Raw genomic sequence first — 22,039 nt, forward strand, 5'->3', positions numbered from 1 at the left:
TACTGGAGGTGGCTTTAACAACTTCTAGGTTACCAAAAGTGCCCTGTGAAGCCACCACTGCACACATTTCTCAAGTGCTGACAGTATATTATCCCAAGAATTGCAATTGCAATTGCAGCAGTATCCTAGTCACAAAGTTGATTAGTCTCCACTTCCTCCCAAAGTGAATACATTACTTGACAACTCTATATTGTTCTATATTTGCTTCAGAAATTGTATACCTCCAATTACCAAGCATGTAAGTCTGCTGCTTTTTTATGATAGTTGCACTCTCCTGCTAAAATCTCCAGATACATTCAAGGAGATGTATCTTGTTTACAAAAATGCTATCAACTATGGAACACTTTCATTGGGGCAAGAATGATTATAGTGCGATTACAATAGACATATCAAACAGTTAGGAACTATCCATTATTCATAGTCATGAACCCAAATAAGAAACATAAGAGCCCCCGTGGTATAGTGGTTAGAGGGTTGGACTAGGACCAGGGAAACCTAAGTTCAAATCCCCATTTAGTCATGAAACTCACTGGGTGACTCTGGGCCAGTCACTTATCTCTCAGCCTAACCTACAGTGCTCTGGGCTCCTTGCAGGAAGAGTGGGATATAAATGGAAAAAGTAAGAAATAAAACAAGTTGCTCCTCTATTCAAAATGGATAATTTCATAGGCAGTACCTCAATAAATATTAATAGTGGCTGACATCTTAACTAACAAAGTGCCGATGTTCTATGAGATGCACTTGTGCTATGAACAGGTTCGACTAACTCAGCACCAGAATTCACATGGTGCAAATTTCTACAACCCCCACTTCCCATGGAAGCCTTCTATGTCACTAAAAAATATGTCCCTGCCAGTCATGCAGCCCTTGAGATTTATTCTCCTGCACAAGCACTGGTGCTGTGTTAATCTGGAACTCATCCACAGAATTGGTGCACCTCATGGAGCACTGGTGCTTTGTTAGTCAGGATGTCAACCACTAATAAAACATTTGTGACAACAGGTGCACATTTTGGAGCAATGTGCTTCAAAGCAGATATGAATGTAAGATAAATTTCTTAAGACTACAGAAGATTTTATTGAATAATAATTTTATGTATCAGAAGGTCTACATGTGACTTTCAAATTAATGCAGGCATCACTTCTAAGAGTCAAGAAAGAATTTCAAAATCCAAATAGGCCACAGTCCAGAGAACATTATTTGCATGTCAGTTCCATAGTTACAGCTAACTTATTTGAAAACAATGGGACTTAAGCATGACTGACTTTCTCTGGATTGGGCTCACAGTGTACATTATTTCACAACTGGCAATGTACATTGTACATTGTTCTGAGGCATCACATATTTGATTAGAAGGCTCAGTTCCTCATGTCTGTGGATTTGTCAAGTTTATGCTCTTATGAAAACTTTGAACCAAATCCAAACAATTCTTTCTATAGGCTATTCTGTGTTATTTTTTCATCTATAAGAATGCCCTGGAAATCCAGTTACATATGCTATTTTATTAAGCTGATTAATGGAAACTTTGGCTCTAGTTGTTGTTGTTGTTGTTATTAACAAAATTAGCCTTAAGTTACTTTAAAAAGTATTTTATGACAGAGTCCAAATTATTTTATTATTATTATTATTATTATTTTACATTTATATCCCTATCTTCCTCCAAGGAGCCCAGAGCAGTGTACTACATACTTCAGTTTCTCTTTCACAACAACCCAGTGAAGTAGGTTAGGCTGAGAAAGAAGTGACTGGCCCAGAGTCACCCAGCTAGTATCATGGCTGAATGGGGATTTGAACTTGGGTTTCCCCAGTCCTAGTCCAGCACTCTAACCACTACACCACACTGGCTCTCATGAACAAATGCATTGTTCATTTATTTGACCAATGTTTAATAAAGTGAACTTGCAGGATGAGTTTACACAATCAATATATGATTATATATCTGATTGTGTAAAATAACTAATCTTGCAACCTTACTTTAAAAAGGGTCAAACAATTGACAATCAATTCTGCCTATACTATTTTAATTTAAAAAAATTCCCCTCAGCTAGCTCTCTCATAAAAACATAAGAACAGCCCTGCTGAATCAGGCCCAAGGCCTATCTAGAGCCCCTGGTGGCGCAGTGGTAAAACTGCCGCCCTGTAACCAGAAGGTTACAAGTTCGATCCTGACCAGGGGCTCAAGCTTGACTCAGCCGTCCATCCTTCTGAGGTCGGTAAAATGAGTACCCAGAATGTTGGGGGCAATATGCTAAATCATTGTAAACCGCTTAGAGAACTCCGGCTATAGAGCGGTATATAAATGTAAGTGCTATTGCTATTGCTATCTAGTCCAGCATCCTGTTTCACACAGTGATGCTTCCTTTTGTTGATCCTAAATACCAGTGGTACTTCCTTTTGTTGGTCCTAAATTTCCCAGCAATCCATTTCATGGGATGACCCCTGGTTCTAGTGTTGTGAATGAGGGAGATAAATTTCTCTGTCCTCTCTCTGCATGCATAATTCTATACATCCCTACCTTACCTCCCCGTAGTCACCTCTTTTCCAAACTAAAAAGCCCCAGATGCTGAAGCCCTGTCTCATAAGGAAGGTGTTCCAGGCCCCTGATCATCTTGGTTGCCTTCTTCTGTACCCTTTTCAGTTCTATAATGTCCTTCTTAAGACACGGTGATCAGTAGGGATGGGCCCGGACCAGTCCGGAGGCCATTTAAAAAGCCTCCAGACCGGTCCGGACCTGGGCGGTCCAGTTCGGGTGGGGGGGTATCTTTAAGAGCGGCGGGAGGGTTTACTTACCCCTCCCACCGCTTTCCCGCTTGGCGCCCGTAATTCTACGAGTAATTGGGGCGGCAGGACACCAGCCAACGTCGCCGCCCCCACGTGACCGGATTACGGGCCAAATCGGCCCAAACTACTGCTGCGGCGGCTGCCGCCGACCACCCACCCAGTGGCCCAACACAAGGCCCAATTTCGGGCCAAAGAAGCCACCCCCACATGGCTGAATCACGGGCCAAATCGGCCCGAACTACAGCCACGGCCGCTGCCGCCACCCGCCTGCCCAGCCGCCCGAGTCCCAACCCCAACAAGGCCCACGTCAGTCGGGCCGATCAGGGCCCCACAAATCGAAGGAGAGGAGCTCGCAAACAGAGCTCCTCTCTCCGCAAAGTATCGGGCCGAACTGGGGCTTTGGGCGCAAAGGACGCCTGGGAGTTTTGAAGAGCAACGTCGGGAAAGGGGTAGCCTCGCAAACACCTCCCTGCCGCCCCTTTCCCGATGTTGCTCTTCAAAACTCCCAGGCGTCCTTTGCGCCCAAAGCCCCAGTTCGTCTCGAGACTTTGCGGAGAGAGGAGCTCTGTTTGCGAGCTCCTCTCCTTCGAGTTGTGGGGCCCTGATCGGCCTGACTGACGCGGGCCTTGTTGGGGTTGGGACTTGGGCGGCTGGGCAGGCGGTCGGTGGCGGCGGCTGTAGTTCGGGCCAATTTGGCCCGTGATCAGGCCGTGTGGGGGTGGCTTCTTTGGCCCGAAATCGGGCCTTGCATTGGCCGGCTGGGTGCGTGGGCGGCGGCAGTAGTTTGGGCCAATTTGGCCCGTAATCCGGTCGCGTGGGGGCGGCGACATCGGCTGGTGTCCTGCTGCCCCAATTACTCATAGAATTACAGGCGCCAAGCGGGAGGGCGGCAGGAGGGGTAAGTAAACCCTCCCGCCGCTCTTAAAGATAGCCCCCCACCCAGTGCCGGACCGCAGTTGGCGGTTCCGTGCACACCTCTAGTGATCAGAACTGTACACAGTACTCCAAATGTGGCTGCACCATAGATTTGTATAAGGGCATTATGATATTAGCAGTTATATTTTCAATTCCCTTTCTAATGATCCAGAAGCATGGAATTTGCTTATTTCATTGCTGCCGTGCACTGTCAACACTTTTAATAAGCTGTCTATCATGACCCCCAAGATCTATCTCTTGGTCAGTCACCGACAGACCTCATTACTGTATATGTGAAGTTGGGTTTTTTTGCCCCAATATGCATCACTTTACACTTGCTCACACTGAATCGCATTTGCCATTTTGTAGCCTGCTTACTTGGTTTGGCAAGATCCTTTTGGAGCTCCTCACCATTTCACTACCCTAAATAATTTAGTGTTATCTGCAAATTTGGCCACTTTGCTGCTTACCCCATCATTACCCCATAAGGAACTTCTAGATAATTATGAATAAGTTAAAGGGCACTAGTCCCAGTACAGATCCCTGGAGGACCCCTCTTCTTTCTTTCCTCCATTGTGAAAACTGTCCATTTATTCCTACCCTCTGTTTTCTGTCCTTTCCTGTCTTTGAACCAGTGGGGAAGGAGGGGCAGGATGCCCTGGGTGGTGTGGGCACTCAAGCCGACCTTGGCTTTAACCCTGCATGCCCATTTTGGAAATCTCAGCTGGCACCTTACATACTATCTCTGGAGACTGTTGAACATCTTGATTTCTGAATCAGTTTCCTTACTTTCCCTTTTAAATTATATTTCAACATTTCATTTTATGACAACTTATTTTATTTATAATTAGTTCTCCCTCGTTCTCGGCCACCCTCCCTCGCCCCGTTGTTCTCAGCCCTCGCCCCGCCTCTTCCCTCTTCCACCCTCCAAAGTTTTTTCTCACTGACTGGCAGCCTTGCCAGGTGCTTTTTCCAGCTGCCTGCCACTTTCTCCCCCACCCCCGTGCCTTCTCTTCCCCCCAGCCGCTGCCGCCTTCTCTCACCTCTGGCCGCTGCCACCCTCTCCCCCCACCCCCGGCCACTGCCGCTTTCTCTCCCCCCCCCACTTTCGCTTCCCCCCTCTGGCCGCTGCCTTCTCTCCCTGCCTGCCTGTTCACTGGCCTGTCCATTGGCCTTATGTTCCTCGCTGCCGTCACTTTCATCTCCACCTCTCCTTGCTTGCAAACCCTTGTGAGAGCTTCCACACATGGGATTAATCACGGGTACATCTTAAACAATTATATATAGAGATAGATAGAGATAGATACTGATTAGCCAGTCTTCAGCCAAAGCTCTCATAGTAGCATACAATAACATACATTTAAATAATTCAAACACAAAAGAGAAACAGAGAGCAGGTGAATATTCCAGTCTAAAATCAATTTAAAAGGACTGAGCTAGTAATTTTTTTCAGATGGCTCAAAAATGAATACTGAGGAACAAACCAAGCAAACTTGTATGGTCTTGTTTCCAGTCATTACCTGATTCACCTCAGATGGCAAAGGGACTTAGAGGAGGGTTCTGGAGATGATCTTAGAATCTGGGTAGATTCATGTAGGGGCAGGCAATTCCTTTACTTCAAAAGTAGCACAAATATAAGGCCCATAAAAAGCAAGTATGAAATCAAATCAAATCTCAAATCTGCATAATTTAGAAAACCACATTACAAACGCTGTATGTCACAGCTGGAGCTTTCTCGGAACCTCCATGTTCAGAGCCATTATACCTAAATTCCAGAGGTCTGTGGGTGGGTGTGTGAGAGAGAGAAAGAAAGAGAGAAATTGTAGATAAAATGAATAACATTTGTAGTTGAATCCCACACATTTCCAACTGTTCTTTTACTTCTCCTTTGAAAGCACATTACTTTGAAAACCGATTACATATTTCCCCTATCAGTGTAGTCTGTGGGGCGGGGTGGTGAATCTCAGGGGCGGGGCCATTTTTACAAACCAAGTGTCAATTATGTCTGTGTTTGTGTATGTGTGTGTGTGTGTGTATGTGTATATATATGCTCTTTTTAATAAGAAAGCTAGTAAATAGAAATAAGTGAGTTGAGAGTGGAGAAGAAAGTTAAATATCTGGGGGTCTGGTTATCAAATAACAACTCCTTGTTGTTCATAAACAACTATGTTAAAATATGGAATTCAGTGAAAATTGATCTACAAAGATGGTCTAAAATGAATTTGTCTTTAATGGGAAGAATCTCAGTGGTGTAAATGAATGTTTTGCCTAAAATGTTGTTTCTCTTTCAGACTATTCCCATAATTAACACTTTAACTTGTTTTAAGCAATGGCAGAAGGACATAACTAAGTTTGTTTGGCAGGGGAAAAGACCGAGAATTAATTTTAAGAATTTAACAGATGCAAAGGAAAGAGGTGGTCTTACCTTGCCAGACCTAAGGTTATATTTTGATGCTGTTTGTTTGACATGGTTAAAAGAATGGATAACATTAAGGAACCCTAGAATTCTTGATTTGGAAGGATTTGACAGAAGGTTTGGATGGCATGCGTATCTGTGGTATGAAAAAAGTAAAATACATAAAAACTTTTTGAACCACTATGTAAGAAGGAGTTTAATGAGGGTGTGGTTAAAATACAAAAATTGGTTTGAACCTAAAACTCCGTTATGGATATCTCTGATTGAGGCCTTATCACGTAAAGAAGTAAATATGCAAATGTGTTGGGGTACCTATAGGGATTTGTTACATTTTCATGAAAAGGATTGTAAGTTAAAAAGTTTAACTGAAATACAAGATTTGGTTAGAGATTGGTTTCACTATCATCAGCTAAATGAGATATATAAGAAAGACTTTAAAGTTGGATTTGAGGATCAGACTTCAAATTTTGAGAAGGAATTATGTCAAAATGATGAAAAATTAGTTTCTAAAATGTATAAACTGTTGCTTCTGGAGGAGACAAGAGATGAAGTGGTTAAAACGACTATGTTAAAGTGGGCTCAAGATGTGGGGCGTAATATAGAAATGGCAGCCTGGGAAAAGTTATGGGAAAATGATTTAAAATTCACTGCATGTTATGCTATAAAAGAAAACTATTACAAAATGATGTATAGATGGTATCTGACACCAAAAAAATTGGCATTAATGTATAAAAATGTTTCAAACAAATGTTGGAAGTGTGGACATTCTGAAGGCACCTTTTTTCATATGTGGTGGACCTGTGGGAAGGCTAAAGCCTATTGGGATATGATATATAATGAATTAAAGAAAATATTTAAAATGACATTTCCTAAGAAGCCAGAAGCCTTCCTGCTGGGAATAACACAAGGTGTAATCTCTACAACTAATTTAACATTTTTTATGTATGCTTCTACGGCGGCCAGAATTATATATGCACAGAAATGGAAGAGTAATGAACTGCCTTCAAAAGAAGACGGGCTGATAAAAATTTTGGAATATGCGGAGATGGCAAAACTTACAGCACTAATAAGAGACCAAAACTTGGAATGTTTTAAAGAAGATTGGAAACCATTCTTGTTGTATTTAAAGAATTACTTTCCTACTATGGACTTTACAGCAGGGTTTGAAATTTAGTAAAAAAACTGCAGGTTGGGTAGACTAGTTATGTTTGTAAGGGTTTGAATTTATGTTTTGAATTATTATTATAGCAAGGGTAAATTTTATAGTTGATGATTCACAAAGAGATGTGTGCGGGAAGACCACCTTTTTGTGTGTATTTGCAATGAATGATAATATTACTACTGTTAAAATTAATAAAAATTGAATTGGGGGGGGGGAAGAAAGCTAGTAAATACAGCCTGCAATCTAAAAGTACACATATATACAAAATAACACAGATAAGCAGAGGGGGGGCGGGATGGCTGTATGTGAATGAGCAATCATGAAAAAATATCGGGAGGGGAAAGGGTTGGGGTTGGGAACTCCCAATACAGGGAACGCCTTTATCATTTTAGATGCCCTTTTCAGTATTTCTAAAACATTTTTTAAAATGGTGCTTCCAAAGCTTCACAGTATTTTTCATATGGCTATACCATGCATTTATCTGAAAGCACTATCAAATATTCCGTTTTATTTTCAGTCTGTTTCCTAACAATACACTGATATTGCATGTTCACTTTTGTGACACAGTAAGCTTACATTTTCAGTGAAGTTTCCATTAGGCTGGATAAGGGATAACAGGCTGAAGTTGAATCCAAACAAGATGGAGTTACTGTCTCTAGGGGGTTGGGATCCGAGAGTTGGTTTAGATCTGACTGTTCTGGATGGAGTTACACTCCTCCAGAAAGATCAGGTTTGTAGTCTGGGAGTGCTCCTGGATCCCAAACTCCCTGGTTTCTCGGGTTGAGGCTGTGACCAGGAGTGCCTTTTATCAGCTTTGGGTGATAAGCCAGATACGTCTATTTCTGGAGACAAATGCCCTTAAAACGGTGGTACATATGCTGGTAACCTCTAGGCTTGACTACTGTAATGCACTCTACGTGGGGCTGCCTTTGTACACAGTTCGGAAACTACAATTGGTACAGAACGCAGCAGCCAGATTGGTCTCTGGGTTTACCCGAAGGGACCATATAACACCAATTCTAAAAGAACTGCACTGGCTGCCAATATGTTTCCAAACAAAATAATAAATATTGGTTATTACCTATAAAGCCCTTAACAGCTTGGGTCCAGGGTACTTTAGAGAGCACCTTCTTTGTCATGAACCCTGTCACCTATTAAGATCATTTGGAGAGGTCCGGCTATAGTCGTTTGGTGGCAACTTGGGACCAGGCCTTCTCTGTGGCTGCCCCAGGGCTTTGGAATGTGTTCTCTGCTGAAATAAGAGCATCTCTTTCTCTGTTCGTCTTTAGGAAAACCCTGAAGACATACCTGTTTCCCCATGCTTTTAACTGAAATTTTAATTTTAATGTGTTTTTATCTATTGTGATTTTTATGTTTTATGAATTTTAGAAGTTTTATATTTTATATTTATGTTTTAATTTGTACACTGCCTAGTTCTATATTAGGTGGCATAGAAATCAATCAATCAAACAAACAAACAAACAAACAAATATTCTAGAACTAATCTCACAGCCCTCTTTCATTCCCTACAAGCTATAATGAAGAGAAGACAGAGGTGTGTGTGGGACGGGGGCGTGCAGTTGTGTGGACATTTTTACCTCGCATACCAGCAGAAGGCAGAGATACATTGAAGGCAGTCACAGCACAGCACACAGAACACTAGCACAGCAGCACTATTTTTTCCTCCGTCTGCTCCCTAGCCTCCCTAACAGTGACTGTCCATTTCTTCCCACCTACAAATCCTGCCCTGCCTGCCTAGCTGGCTCCAACACGAAGCACTGCGCTGCCTGCTATGGCCAGGCAGAGGGCGGGAGAGCAGGAGAAAAAGAACTGGAGGAGCAGCAGCAGGGCAGGCGCACACATGCGAGCTGAGGTGGCTGCGGCCTGCCAATCAGGGGCCTGTCCAGAGGGAGGGGGCGAGCGCACACGCCTGGAGCAGCCAGCAGGGCACAAACTGAGAAAGGGCGCCAGCATTGGGAGGGTGCGTGCTGCTCCTATCCCCTCACTACTGATCAGGGGCCTGTCAAAAGAACGACCAGAGAAGCCAGCAGGGCACAAGTCGAAGAAGAGAACAAGAGGGAACCAATAACAAGGAAATCAAGCGGCGAGCCTAGGAAGGGAATGATGAAGGGGAAGAAGGCACAGGGAAGCAATGGATGCAGCATGCTCCCTCCTAATGTCGGCACCCCCATGCAATGTGGTGCTCGCATACCGCATTGTGCCGGCCCTGCAAATGGAGGCTTTACTGCAGCAGGAAGTGCCTAAAGTTAAGCCATTCTGAGCGTTGCACAAAAGATTTACTTTTAAAGGATGTATATAAAGCATAGTGACTGCAAATCATCAGGAGCAAAGCTAAACCTAAAGCAAAGCTAAACCACCCTGAGCCATGTTTGGAAGGGCGGTATAGAAATCGAATGAATAAAAGAAAGAATGAATAAATAATGCCACTGGCAGTATGGACGGCACCTTTCATTGCCATTTTGACATTGCTGTAAATGATTATATGAACTGAGTTGGAGAATCTTAACAATACAGGAAAACCTTGGTATTCACGGGGGTTCCGTTCCCGGCTAGTGCCGTAGATACCAAAACTTTGAATATCGAGTAAATGGGGCAATGGAATAGTGGGGCTTAGGTTTCATGGGGGGTGGGGGTGGTGGCCAAAAATCACCTGAAAATTACAGTTCCCCCCATTAAAAAAAAGAAATTGGCCACCCCCCCCATTTTTTTAAAGGTACTGCAAAGTGCCCTACCATGCTCCGAGGGTCCCCAGCAGTCCCTCAGTGTCCCCCCCTGCTGAAAATAGCAGATTTTTTTATTTTTAAAAAGAAATTGGCCAAAAAACAGCCCCAAAATACAAGAAAGGCACAGAAGTGTCCTACCATGCTCCATGGGCCCCCAGTAATTCCTTCAGTGCCCCTCAAGGACCAAAGATCAGCCAAAAATTGCATTTCCCCCCAATTTTTTTAAAAAAGAAATGAGCCATAAAACGGCTCCTAAAGTCAAAATTATTGCCAGAAAGGACCTCTGAGGTTCTTGCCAGTCACCCCTGATCCACGGATATGCCGGTCTAGCCCCCTTTCTGCTTTTTTCCTTGCGTATACCAAGGTCAGGTGTCCATTACCCGACCACGGATACACAAAATTGCAGGTACTTAACCCAAGATTAACGAGATTCTCCTGTAACAGTTAAAATTATATTTTATGCATTTCAGGCATCATGATTATTTTCTGTTGAAAATATCTATTTCAAATGCAATCACAAATGGTCTGTGACTTATGGACTCCTACCAGGAAGAATGCAAAGTCAAAGATCACTGCTCTGTACAATCTGTGTAAAATTTTATCAAAGCAGATTCAATAAACATGCTTAAGCCAGATATTAAACTTTAAGCACATGCTTAAACCTTTTTGGCTTATATATTACAAAAGCACGGTTTCCTATAACAGGATGCCAATGAATCAACCTAAATTTCCCAGGTAATTCTTTCCAGACAAAATTCCATACAGATATTTAGGAACAGACCTCCTGGGTTCAATTTCGGTAAGCTCTACTACAATCTTGTTCTGTAAATTGAGGGACAGTAATATCTACCTGTGTTTTTACACAGAGCATGAGATGAATGTCTCTCAATGTTATGAAGACTGGAAGTGTTAAAATTAGATACATATTAACTATTACAATTACAAACATTTTTCTTACTTGCATTGGTATTCTCTAACATCTGTTCTGAATTCTTGCAAGTACTTTGAGGTGCCCCCCCCATTCTTATGAATTCTGCTTCAAAATGTGTGCCCCAGCAGCTGAACACATTTAACATTGCCTTATAATAATATTTTGGGAATACTTTATTAATACTTTGGAAATGTATAACTGGATTTTCTCTAAATTGCATAGAAAACATAGTTGCTTTCCCATAATCATTTAGTAAGTCACAGAAGTACCAGTGGCTGAAAAATTATGACTTCTGATTCCTCAAAACTTTATTGTGTGTGTATGGACAGGATTTGAATTTGTAAAAAATAAAGACCCTCACTTGTAACCACATTGAAAGGTGTGTTGACACCCATGCTAGTAGCCCTTCAAAAATTTCAAAAACAACTTCTGACAGAGACTTGCTATATTAAAAGAGAGAATGAGAGAAACTTATAAGATTCACTGCATACAGCTTCTTGCTGCGTATGCACATCTGAATCAGAGAGCCCTTTCTCACAATTGGGAGAAAGGGCTCAAAAGGGGTGAGAGGAGGAAGCCTCGAAATGCCTATCTCCCCCGCAGACTATCTCCCTGCTGTTCTGAGCGGCAGATTGCCCGCCCAGACAACTGCCAGCTGCTCCCAGCAGCACAGAAGTTTGGGGGCTGGGAGGCCCCCAGACCTCCCATAATGTACTGTACGAGTTCACGGTGCATTATGGGGAGCCTCTTGACACAGGCCAGGAGGCTACTCATGTGTAAGTGCCACACAGAGCTGCGCAGCACCGACACATGATCAGTTAGGGATAAGAGTGTGCTCGCGCCCTTAACCCTGGCTAACAGCTGGGGCTCCCTACAGGGTTAGATGCTGCGCCATCACCAGGAGCCACACAGATTCCAGAAGTTCACATGCACAGCAAAGACTGGGCTTGGCTGCCTAAACCCAGTCTTTGCTGCACGTGTGAACAGACTCAGTGTAATATTACTAGTATGAATATTTATATATCACTTTTCAATGAAAATGCTCAACGCAGTTCACACACACACAAAAGAGAATAAATAAATAAGACGGCTCCCTGTCCTAAAGGCGCTCTCAATCTAAAAAGAAATATAAGGAAGAAATCACCAACAACCACTACTCTGGAGACGCTATTTTAAGGCTGGATTGAGACTGTTGCTCTTCTCCTGCTAAAGATAAAAGAATCACAACTTTAAAAGGTGCCTCCTTGCTCAGTTGGCAGGGATTAGATCACTTTGTAGGGCTTATGTAGGTTATCACTGAACTTCTATTAACTCAGCTGAAGGGGGAAATTAAAAAAAGAGGGTGTCTCAATTGCCTGGTTCAGAAATGACAGCCAGACCATGGTTTTGCCATCATGAATGGGCTTTCTGTTCACATGCTACTTCCTCCTCTCCCTCCTACACTCACAGATTCCAGTTCCTTCCATTGTTAGATGATTCGCACATACCATAAAGCTCTATGACAGTTGACTCAGGCAACCTATAGTTTGGAAAGAACTAACTAAAGGATGTAATCCTTTAGAAATATTTTAATTTATTAATTTATTTATACAGAAACCATAGAAGGGTTTCCTGTTAATAGACAATAGAACCACCATTTTTTAGCCATCTAGAGAGACAACACATATGTCTTCAATAAATGGACATCCTGGATAAAGAGACCCATAAAGTATTTTTTAAAAAATATAGCAGAAGGAGAACTAAAGCTTGTGCAATACTTCTACTGCATGTTAACATGGACTGTCATGGAGGACAGGAGAGCTGGTCTTGTGGTAGCAAGCATGACCTATCCCATTAGCTAAGCAGGGTCTGCCCTGGCTGAATTTGAATGGGAGACCACATGTGAGCACTGTAAGGTATTCCCCTCAGGGGATAGAGCCACTCTAGGAAAAGCAGAAGGTTTCAAGTTCCTTCCCTGGCTTCTCCAAGATAGGGCTGAGAGATATTCCTGCCTACAACCTTGGAAATGCCACTGCCAGTCTGTGTAGACAATACTGAACTAAATAGACCAATGGTCTGACTCCGTATATGGCAGCTTCCTATGTCCCTATAACAGGTCTATCAATAGCTACTAGTCTGAGGGCTATAGGCCACCTGCAGCTCAAGAGGCAAATGCCTCTAAATACCAGTTGCACGGGAGCAACAGCAGGAAAATGGGGAAGGACTCTTCCAAGCCCCCAAACACCCCCTTCTAATCATGTGCAAGCACCCACTATATAAGAAAACACTCACACTAATGGATACATTTTATCATTTGGTGTCCAATCTGTTCAGTCACAAATGGACCTTTCGATCATCCATTGTATGTTAAACTCATTCAAAAACAAAGAATCATGTGATTAGTTCTACTGAAGATTTAACCTAGGATAAATTGCTATTTCAAATATCACATTTTTACAGAAAGTGGAACTATATGCTTGACATGGGACTGCTACTGAAATCTGCATGGGCTGAGTCCTCATTGCTCCCTTCCTATACTGTTTAGTCAGATTTACTTAAACTCACAACATGATAATGTCATGACTTATCTGCCTCCCACTCCAAATCACTGGCTGCTGCTGGGAGGGCATCTGTGGAAACTCCACATAAATGTGCCTTAGTGTTATGGAATGAGGAGGATAAAGTTGACACAGGGCTGTCATTTTAGGTGGCAGTTCCATGTTGGGCATCATGCCTAGTTCCACTCCAAGTCCACAAAACATCACAACTATACATTTAAAAAATGAAAAATATCTCATATTACAAATAGAAAATTCTTACTGTTTCACCAGATTTCCCAAGCTTTCCTTGATCTCCTGTTTCTCCCTGTAAATTTAAAAAGCAATAAAGTAATTTAACACATGATTTCATTTTAGTTGAGAAGGGATTTTCAATGTTTATGTAACACAAAGCCAAGTTGATTTATTTTCCACTATTCTAGCACTTTATCAATACCTACAAAAATATTTGTTGCTTGTGACCTAAATAGCCATCTGGCTTCATTTGATCAGCTTCTCCAAGATTCATAGCTTTTAGATGTTTAATGTGCTGTATGAATTCAGCTAACATTTATCATTCTTCCAATTAGCCAGAACTGTTTTTGAAAACACAATTGACCCCAGGTTATTTTGGGTTTGGGGTCCCCCCCCTCTATTTTTGTCTCCATGGATAGAACTCCAGGTCCTGTTATATTTATATAGTGCATGGGAAGGATCCATTTATGAGCCCCCAATGGAGTCTGTTTGCCTCTATCACCAGTGGCCCACTGGCATGCACACACTGCACTGGCCAGAAAGCAGGCCCATCTGCACTAGTGGTGTTCACAGAACATTTTGCATGGTTTGGTCAGAATTCAAACCGAATTTGAACTGAACCGTGAGTCCGTCAACAGATTTGGTTGACCCAACCAGATGGCCCAGTCCATTTGACCAAAGCAGCTCAAACCAGTTCAGCAGTTCATGCTGATATGTAAAGGGGAATCCGGTGAGGATTCCCCTTTGTTTGTAAAAGGGAATTCTTTAAAAAGTGCTTGCCGGGGAGAGCAGTGATGGGGAAGGGTGGTGAGAGGCACCTGTAAAAGTAAATGCTAAGGTGCTTACCAGTGGCAGTACGAACCAGTGATGCTCCCCCCAGCCAGCAGCACGTATGGTGGCATGGCTCCGCATTCATCTGACCTCCACGCATGTGTGACCAAGCAAGCCTGCACGGAGGCCAGGTGACGATAACAAATATTTATATAACATTTTCAACCAAAGTTCCCAAAGCAGTTTACATAGATAAATAAAATGGTTCCCTGTCCCCAAACGGCTCACAATCTAAAAAAGAAACATAAGATAGGCACCAGCAATAGCCACTCTTACCCTGTTAAATAAAGAGAATCACCACTTTTAAAAGGTGCCTCTTTGTTCCTTTAATGTGCTCACTCACTTTGCTCAGTGAGTGTGGAGCTGTGCAGCTGAGTGGGATGCTAACTAGGAAGAGTGCCGCTGCTCAGTACCACTGCTGGTAAGCACCTTAGCATTTACTTTTACAGGTGCCTCTCACTGCCTCCCCTCACTGATGGCGCCACTTTCAGCAGCAAGCCCTTTTAAAGAGATTCTCCTTTACAAGCAATGGGGAATCCTCAATTGATTCCAATTTTCATAGCAGCATGAAGTGCCAAACTGGTTCACCTCAAACTGGGCTCATTTGCGGTCCAGCCCCTTTCCTGAAGGCTGATCCAGTTTGCGACTGAACTGGCTTGGTTAATGGCAAACTGGTTCACTTCAAACCCTTTGTACACACCCCTAATCTGCACTTCCCTTTTGCCCATCCCAGATAAAATTCCGAAGTAATTTTTACCCAGGTAAAATTACAAAGTAATTTTAAGTAATTCCAAATTACGAAGAAATTTATGCTCAGAGTATTAGGAGTAACTTTAGTGCTCCGAGTACACAAATAAATGCATCCTTATATTGGTGGCCTCAATATGGACTATTTCATCTACTGACTTCTTTTAATATCATCCTAAATTCATCACTGAACCTAGATACCTAGGTTGTGATAGTGGCCTGAAGTGCTTTCTTCAAGCTCCACTTAGTGAAAAGGCTACAGTATAACCATTCATGCTGTCATAAGTGCAAGGCTTGTTTCCTCTAATGTGTTTTATCTATGACGGCTATGGCCTCCAAAATCCTAAAAAGCCTGTGCTCAGCATACCTGAGAGAATGCCACACCATAATTTTAATATCAAGGATTGCTCCCCTAAGTACAACACCTGTGCTCCAGATTGGTGGTCTCTGCAAGGGTGTGTCGAAAGGCATTTTGCAGGCTGCCCATCAACCTTAACATTCACTTTTCCTGGAGAAAGAATTCCTGTCCATATTCCAGGAGCAGTGTAAGATGTTTTTATTCAAACTGGCCTTTGGTGTTAATGGTAGAGAGGAAAAGGACTGAATACTTACATATTTAACCTGCCCTGAGCCGTTGAGATGTGGACAGTAGCAAACTTAAACAAATAAAAAAATCACCTAACCAAAAATGTTTGTATGCATACAGCAACCTAATCTTGCTTAGGATGAGGGAGCCACACTGCATACCAAATACTTGCCCCGGTAATTATGTCTTATCACTATGAACTCATAGTGCTTACTTATAAGAATATACTCTGGTGTACAAAACACATTCAAGCACAGTCTTGTGTGAAGTTCATGCAAATGTTTGTTTTTCCAGGTTATTTTCACTGAGGATCCACTATCAGTCACAGCATTCCCAGTGTTTATACTAGCACACTGGGAATACTAGCACACATGGTTTTTCTCCTACACCACTGTATACCATTCTCTTTAGAAGAGGAGAGAACCTCTTCTTCACAACTTCTGAGGGGGATGTGCTGTTCCTCATTACCCCTGGTTTTTTAAAAACTATCCATCAGTCCCTATGGCTGATATTATCTAAAGAATCTTAACTATATATCCAAAAGACATTAGGCATTTTAGAAAGAATTGGGTGGGTGGGTGTGGGGGAGAATCACCATTACCTACCTTCAAGCCTTCTGGTCCAGGTTCACCTGCATAACCTTTCCGACCTGGTTTTCCCTACATTCAAATAAACAAACACCGCTGCTATTTAATTATGTTTACATCCAAAGTTCCACAAGATCACTAGTAATATGAGTTGCCTTCAGTTCTTACTTTTACAACAAAAAGCAGCCACGGAAGGCTGTGATCAGGCATGGAGACTTGCGAGGAGATGTTTAATCTTTTTGCTGCCATTTTTTGCTCAAAATCTATTGTTCCTACCCCTCAACTACTTGGGGAGAAAGAAGGAAAAAAACAGAGGGGGTGAAGTTTTGAGACAAAATTTAGAAGAAAAATGGCACAAGAGGAAAGAGTTAAACAACCACTCAAGATGCCAGTCTCTTGTAGATGCTTTTAAAAATTACATATTTACACACACACACCAGGGAAAACTACATGTAACTGCATGCAATGCGAAGGTTAGCCCTTAATTATGGTTATTATGAAGTTCTGCTGCAGCAGACACTTGTTTTCATGCCTCATAAAGCTCACTGTGCTGTGCCTATTTTGGAAATTGTTATTAACAAGCAGACACTGTTCAGCCAAAAAACCCCACAAGAACAGCTCATAAACCTTCAAAAATAAATAAGTATCTCTCTTAAGGTTGTGATTGCAAGCATATTTATTTGAAGTAAGCTCCCATTGCACACAATAGGTCAGGATTCTAAAGAAATGTGTTTTGTATCAGTATGAAGAAACATACTGAGAAAAACAAAGGAAAGGAAACTGCTGACTTGTGTGAAATTAAGGCATCAAATATGATCTACTGAATAATCCTCTCTTACCGCCAAATTTGTTCAGCCACCTCCAATTTCATTTTCTTTTGACTCAGTTATAGTATAGTCTATTTCAGCCCTTGAACTTTATGATTAGAACCCCATCCCTCTACAGAGGCACTATACTTCTAATGACTAGATGCAACACACAAACAACAGGAAGTTTTTCACATGGGTCTTTTAAAACTCTTTAATTTGCATCTCCTCGGGAATGGAGGGGGTGCATTCACATATCAGTCAGATTTACCCCAAAGTCCCTGTGTGTTATCAGAGAGTAGTTCACACACAATTCAAGTTTTTCACAGCACATTACGAGTGTAGCCTGATTTGTATCCAGGGTAAAAAAAACCCCACTATTTCCACTATTTTGGGACAACTTCGTTTGCAGTAAAGGCCACCCAGCAAACTTGTGGTAAAGCCTGCTGTGTGTAAAAGTCCAGAGAGAGAGAAAGAGCTATTCATGACCTTTCTTCTACTGCACACATAATACAACTCTCTCTCTCTCTCTCTCTCTCTCTCTCTATCTATCTATCTATCTATATATATATAAATTGACCACCACAAAAATATATTCTATTAATTTAGAGATGGATCATTTCCTCTTACTAACTTAAATAAAAATATAACAAAAGACTATATAGAATTAATATCAAACATGATAATTATAGCTCAACTGTATTAGGTGAAACATTGGGGCAAGAGTTTGATCCCTTCTATATCAGAATGGAAAAATAAATTATATCATTTTGCTGTTATGCTTAAATTGAGCAGCAAGAGGTAAAAGAAGGCTGACAGAAATATAATAGATTTATTGACAGCTAGAAAGTTGGTGGGGGTTTTTTGCCAGTACAAAGCAGATTCTTTGTCAGAGGTAACACATGTATTTAATATGCTGTTACTTGTTACTTTTGGAATTGTGGTTTAATATTTATGTTCTTTAAAATGTCTGGCTTGTGCATGTCACAGGAGCATCTGGTTGGTCATTTTTGAAGACAGAGTGCTGTACTTTGATTTTTAGATTGTGAGCACTTTTGGGACAGGAATTTTTGTTGAAAAGTGACATAAATATTCGTAGTAGTAGTAGTAGTAGTAGTAATAATACAGAAAAATAATTCTATTCTTTCAATTCTTGTTTTATTTTTTACATTGATTTTTAACTTTTGTAAGTCACCCTGGGAAGTTTTCACTTGAAGGGCAAGATAAAAAAATTATCAATTAATAAATAAGTAAATACTGTATTAGTATGAGCAAAAAAAGCTTAAAATTAGAATCTGAGGATCATGATAGCAAGTGTCTTCTTCGTGAGTAAGAAAAAATATTTACAAGACACAAAGAGAATTGGTTGAATTTAAAAAAAAATCATGGCAAATGTGGAATGGTGTGTACAGAGAAGTGAAGAGCTTATGTTAGGAATTTTGCATAATTACTGAAGCACCTGCTTTGGCCTCCTTTTAAAAAACAAAAACAAAACCCTCATCTTTACAGTTACTCTTGTAGATTTGTCCAGAATCTATAGGAGGCAAAAGAACAAGCTCTGTATTTGACTTCCTTTATTACATGGATATATATAGGGTTAAATCTATAGTAAAGAAGCAGTAAAATAAAGTATAGTAAAGTGCAGCCAAGCTTGTGATGGAAGAACAGCCTGTTTTAGCGCCTCTGTTTTACCAAAAACATTTTCTTCCTAAGATGACCTCAGCTCTTTCAAACCTTGAGGTTGTGCACACGACCTCTCTGGGGAGGGCGGGAGGGCTGTGGGGAAGGCAGGAGCTTGCCTGCCTTCCCCAGCAGATGAGCAGCGGCCATCGTCCCCTCCACCACACTGCATGCCCACACGAGCAGCGGTGCAGCAAAGGGAGATGCTGGGAGGAGGACTTCTCCCTTCCTGCATCCCAGGGTGCCCTGGGGCACCAGCATGACTGCTGCTCTTGTTAGAGCAGCTGCCACACTCAGCACGGCAGCTCCTCCCCCAAGCTCACTGCTAGAAATGGCGGTGGGCCGGGGGGAGCCATTTAATCTGGTGGCAATTGCCCAGACAATCGCTGGTTGAGGTTAAGCGAACCCCAAATCGGCTAAATGACAGGTTTGTAAGTGGGGTTTGATGCAGGTGCAGCGCTGGGAACGACCTCCATAAAATCTAACATATTTTGATCTCTCAGTCTTCTTCAGAGGCAATTAGATAATAACTGAACAAAATATTAGATAACTTTCTTATATTCAGATTAGTATGATCAATAACACATAAAACACATCCTTAAAAATCACATCTTAACATATTTGTATATACTTAGAGGAGTAACAGAAGGGACTAAAATAATGTTAAAACATATTAATAGAACATTTGCTATTTAGATCTCTTTTGAATTCCAAAATACAGTATGGAAATTTTCTAAGCTCGCAAAGAATTGTCCACCTCTCAATTATCAAGTTACAAACAGAACGTTAAGTGGTTGTGTTCATAACTTAACTGATGCCCCATCTATGAATAAAATAATATTTTACAAGCTGCTAAAGAAGTCCCATCTTCAATACTGAATTGAATCTGCCTCCTGATAAATAATCTCTAAATTTGCTCTCCATGGTTAATAGGTCTACACAGTGCTGAAGCCCAGCTCTTAGCCCAGGTTAAGGAAACAAGCGCGCCTTTAACACGGCTGCTGTGATCATGTGTCAGTGTGGGCTCACGCTGAAACAGAGATGGGGCCCTTGAGGACCCGTCCGCTGGGGGAATCCCTAAGGGCACTGTGCTCAGTGCACTGTGGGATTCCCGGAGACTGGGACAATGGATCCTGGCCTCAAAGTGATCTGCCCTGCTCCATGCTGCATGGAGCAGTGCTGATCATGTGGAAGCATGGTCCTTGCTCCCACCAAGCAAATAAGATTGTCTGGGGGGAAGGCAAGGCTTGCCTACCCGCCTGCTGGTAGGTCGTGTGAATGGCCCCAATGATTGACATGATGAAGAAAATTACTCAAAGTAGTCCCACTGAAATTAAAAGGGCAAAGGGACTTCTGTTTAACATGTCCTTTTAACTTAAGTGGGATTACTCTGAGTAATTTTCCTCTTCAGATAAGCCAAAATCAATGTACTTGTGGCCATATCTTGAAAAATGTTCTAATATCGGTTCCCTATCATGTTTATACTGAAAATTACATTTATTTTCACCAATGACTTTTAAAATAATTTTATTGATTTTCCCTATATAAAGTTAGCATCCTGTGCCATTAATAACATTACAAATGATGCATCTGGTGAACCATCTGGTTTTTTATTATCCATAGGATTATGGGGAAAGCATTTTTATATGTTTGCTTATATATTCAGTCCATAGGAACAATATTCCTGTGGGGTGTCTAACCTTGTATAATTGTTTTCTCTGTGGTTTTTGGTGCGTGTTGCTATGTACTAACCACACTTTAATTTGTTTTGTCATTATAGGTGATGAACAGATAAACAGGTTGGTCAGTTAATTTATTTTAAAACAACACTCACTGGATCAAAGATCAAATTACAAGTCGCTCTACTGAAGTCACTTCACTTCTCTATTGACCTTAAGTGGATCTTACCTTGATCTAAAGCTCTGTTCTCTGCAAATTCCACATTCCCTGCTGAACAGTACATCTTTTGGACAGTATATCCACATTCCCTGCTTTGGACAGTAAGCTGTCCTGTTATATAGCGGTTTATGACAAAAAGTTGGAATTGCTCCAGCAACCCCTTTCAGGCATAAGAAGCTATCATAAGGTAAATTATCCCTTAAGTGGAGGGGGTATGAACTATTCTTTTGTATGAACCCACAGGCATTATTTCAAGGATGTTTTCCCCAGACTGGTCCTTGGGGCTGTTCGGCTTAGGAGAGCTTGGATGGAAAGCTACTTAATCCCTGCTTACCTCACCCATTTCAGGCTACAAGGCCAAGGAAGTAGTACTCCTTTTGGGCTACAAGGCCAAGGAAGTGGTGCCTCCAAGAGGCCCCCATTAGTAGGGGGTGGCCTGATTCGGGGCTCTGAATGTCAGTGACTCACTCACCACCTCATAGCCCCAAAGTAGAATACCTACACTTTCTTTGCTGCAGATCTATTTATGATTAACAGAAGGATTTGTGGCTCTCTTTAAAACCATCTTGTTTCTTGTTTCTTTCTTCAGAATGCAATAGGAGGATTTTTCAGTCAAAATCTGTGACTGAAGAACACATTCAATGTATGTCTCCTGCTTCCACCTCTAACACTGGCTGTTTATTTGGAGAGTACGTTCACTTTCAACTGCCTACTGTATGCTATGGTTCTAAAATTAAGCTTTTCCATACTTACTCTTGGTCCAGCTCCTCCAATAGGTCCCACAGGTCCTTCTTCTCCCTAAAATAAAATCAAGCCAGCAATTTTCTCTTATTTTAAGCACCTGGGATTTTTTTCTTCTTGTAACAATAGACACCTGAAGTGGGGGGAGCATATGCACATCACCAAGTATTTAAACTGGAGTTAGATAACACCGTATTCAATTGCTAGTAGTCACAGATCCAGATACAATATTCAATTAAGCGGGGGGGGGGGACTGGAGCATGGGAGACCTAGCCAAATTGTGTTTCCACAATTCTGATTTTGTAGGCCAGTACAATATCTCTGGCTGGACATCAGAACACATGTTTCATGGTATGAACTTCATAGGCCATCGATTGTCCTTGGTTTTGGGGGTTCAGTTAGAGCTGCTATACCCATAACTACCCCTGTAAACCAAAAAGGT

General features: G+C 41.7%; 1 protein-coding gene across 10 annotated transcripts in view; it reads right to left on the bottom strand.

Annotated features, from left to right (window-relative positions):
* The window catches only part of COL24A1 (collagen type XXIV alpha 1 chain), a 369,353-nt gene that overhangs the window by 155,795 nt on the left and 191,519 nt on the right, over positions 1-22,039 (bottom strand). For all 10 annotated transcript variants that reach the window (XR_008306099.1, XR_008306100.1, XM_053245268.1 and 7 more), the window contains 3 exons: positions 21,610-21,654; positions 16,490-16,543; positions 13,749-13,793 (listed from right to left, as the gene is read on the bottom strand). Coding sequence is in view for 8 of the 10 variants with exons in the window: in XM_053245268.1 (XP_053101243.1) it covers positions 13,749-13,793; positions 16,490-16,543; positions 21,610-21,654 (144 nt within the window). In the remaining 2 variants the exon portion in view is untranslated. The remainder of the gene's footprint in view (positions 1-13,748; positions 13,794-16,489; positions 16,544-21,609; positions 21,655-22,039) is intronic.

Source organism: Hemicordylus capensis, chromosome 4 (assembly GCF_027244095.1).
Source record: "Hemicordylus capensis ecotype Gifberg chromosome 4, rHemCap1.1.pri, whole genome shotgun sequence".
Taxonomy (NCBI): Eukaryota; Metazoa; Chordata; class Lepidosauria; order Squamata; family Cordylidae; genus Hemicordylus; species Hemicordylus capensis.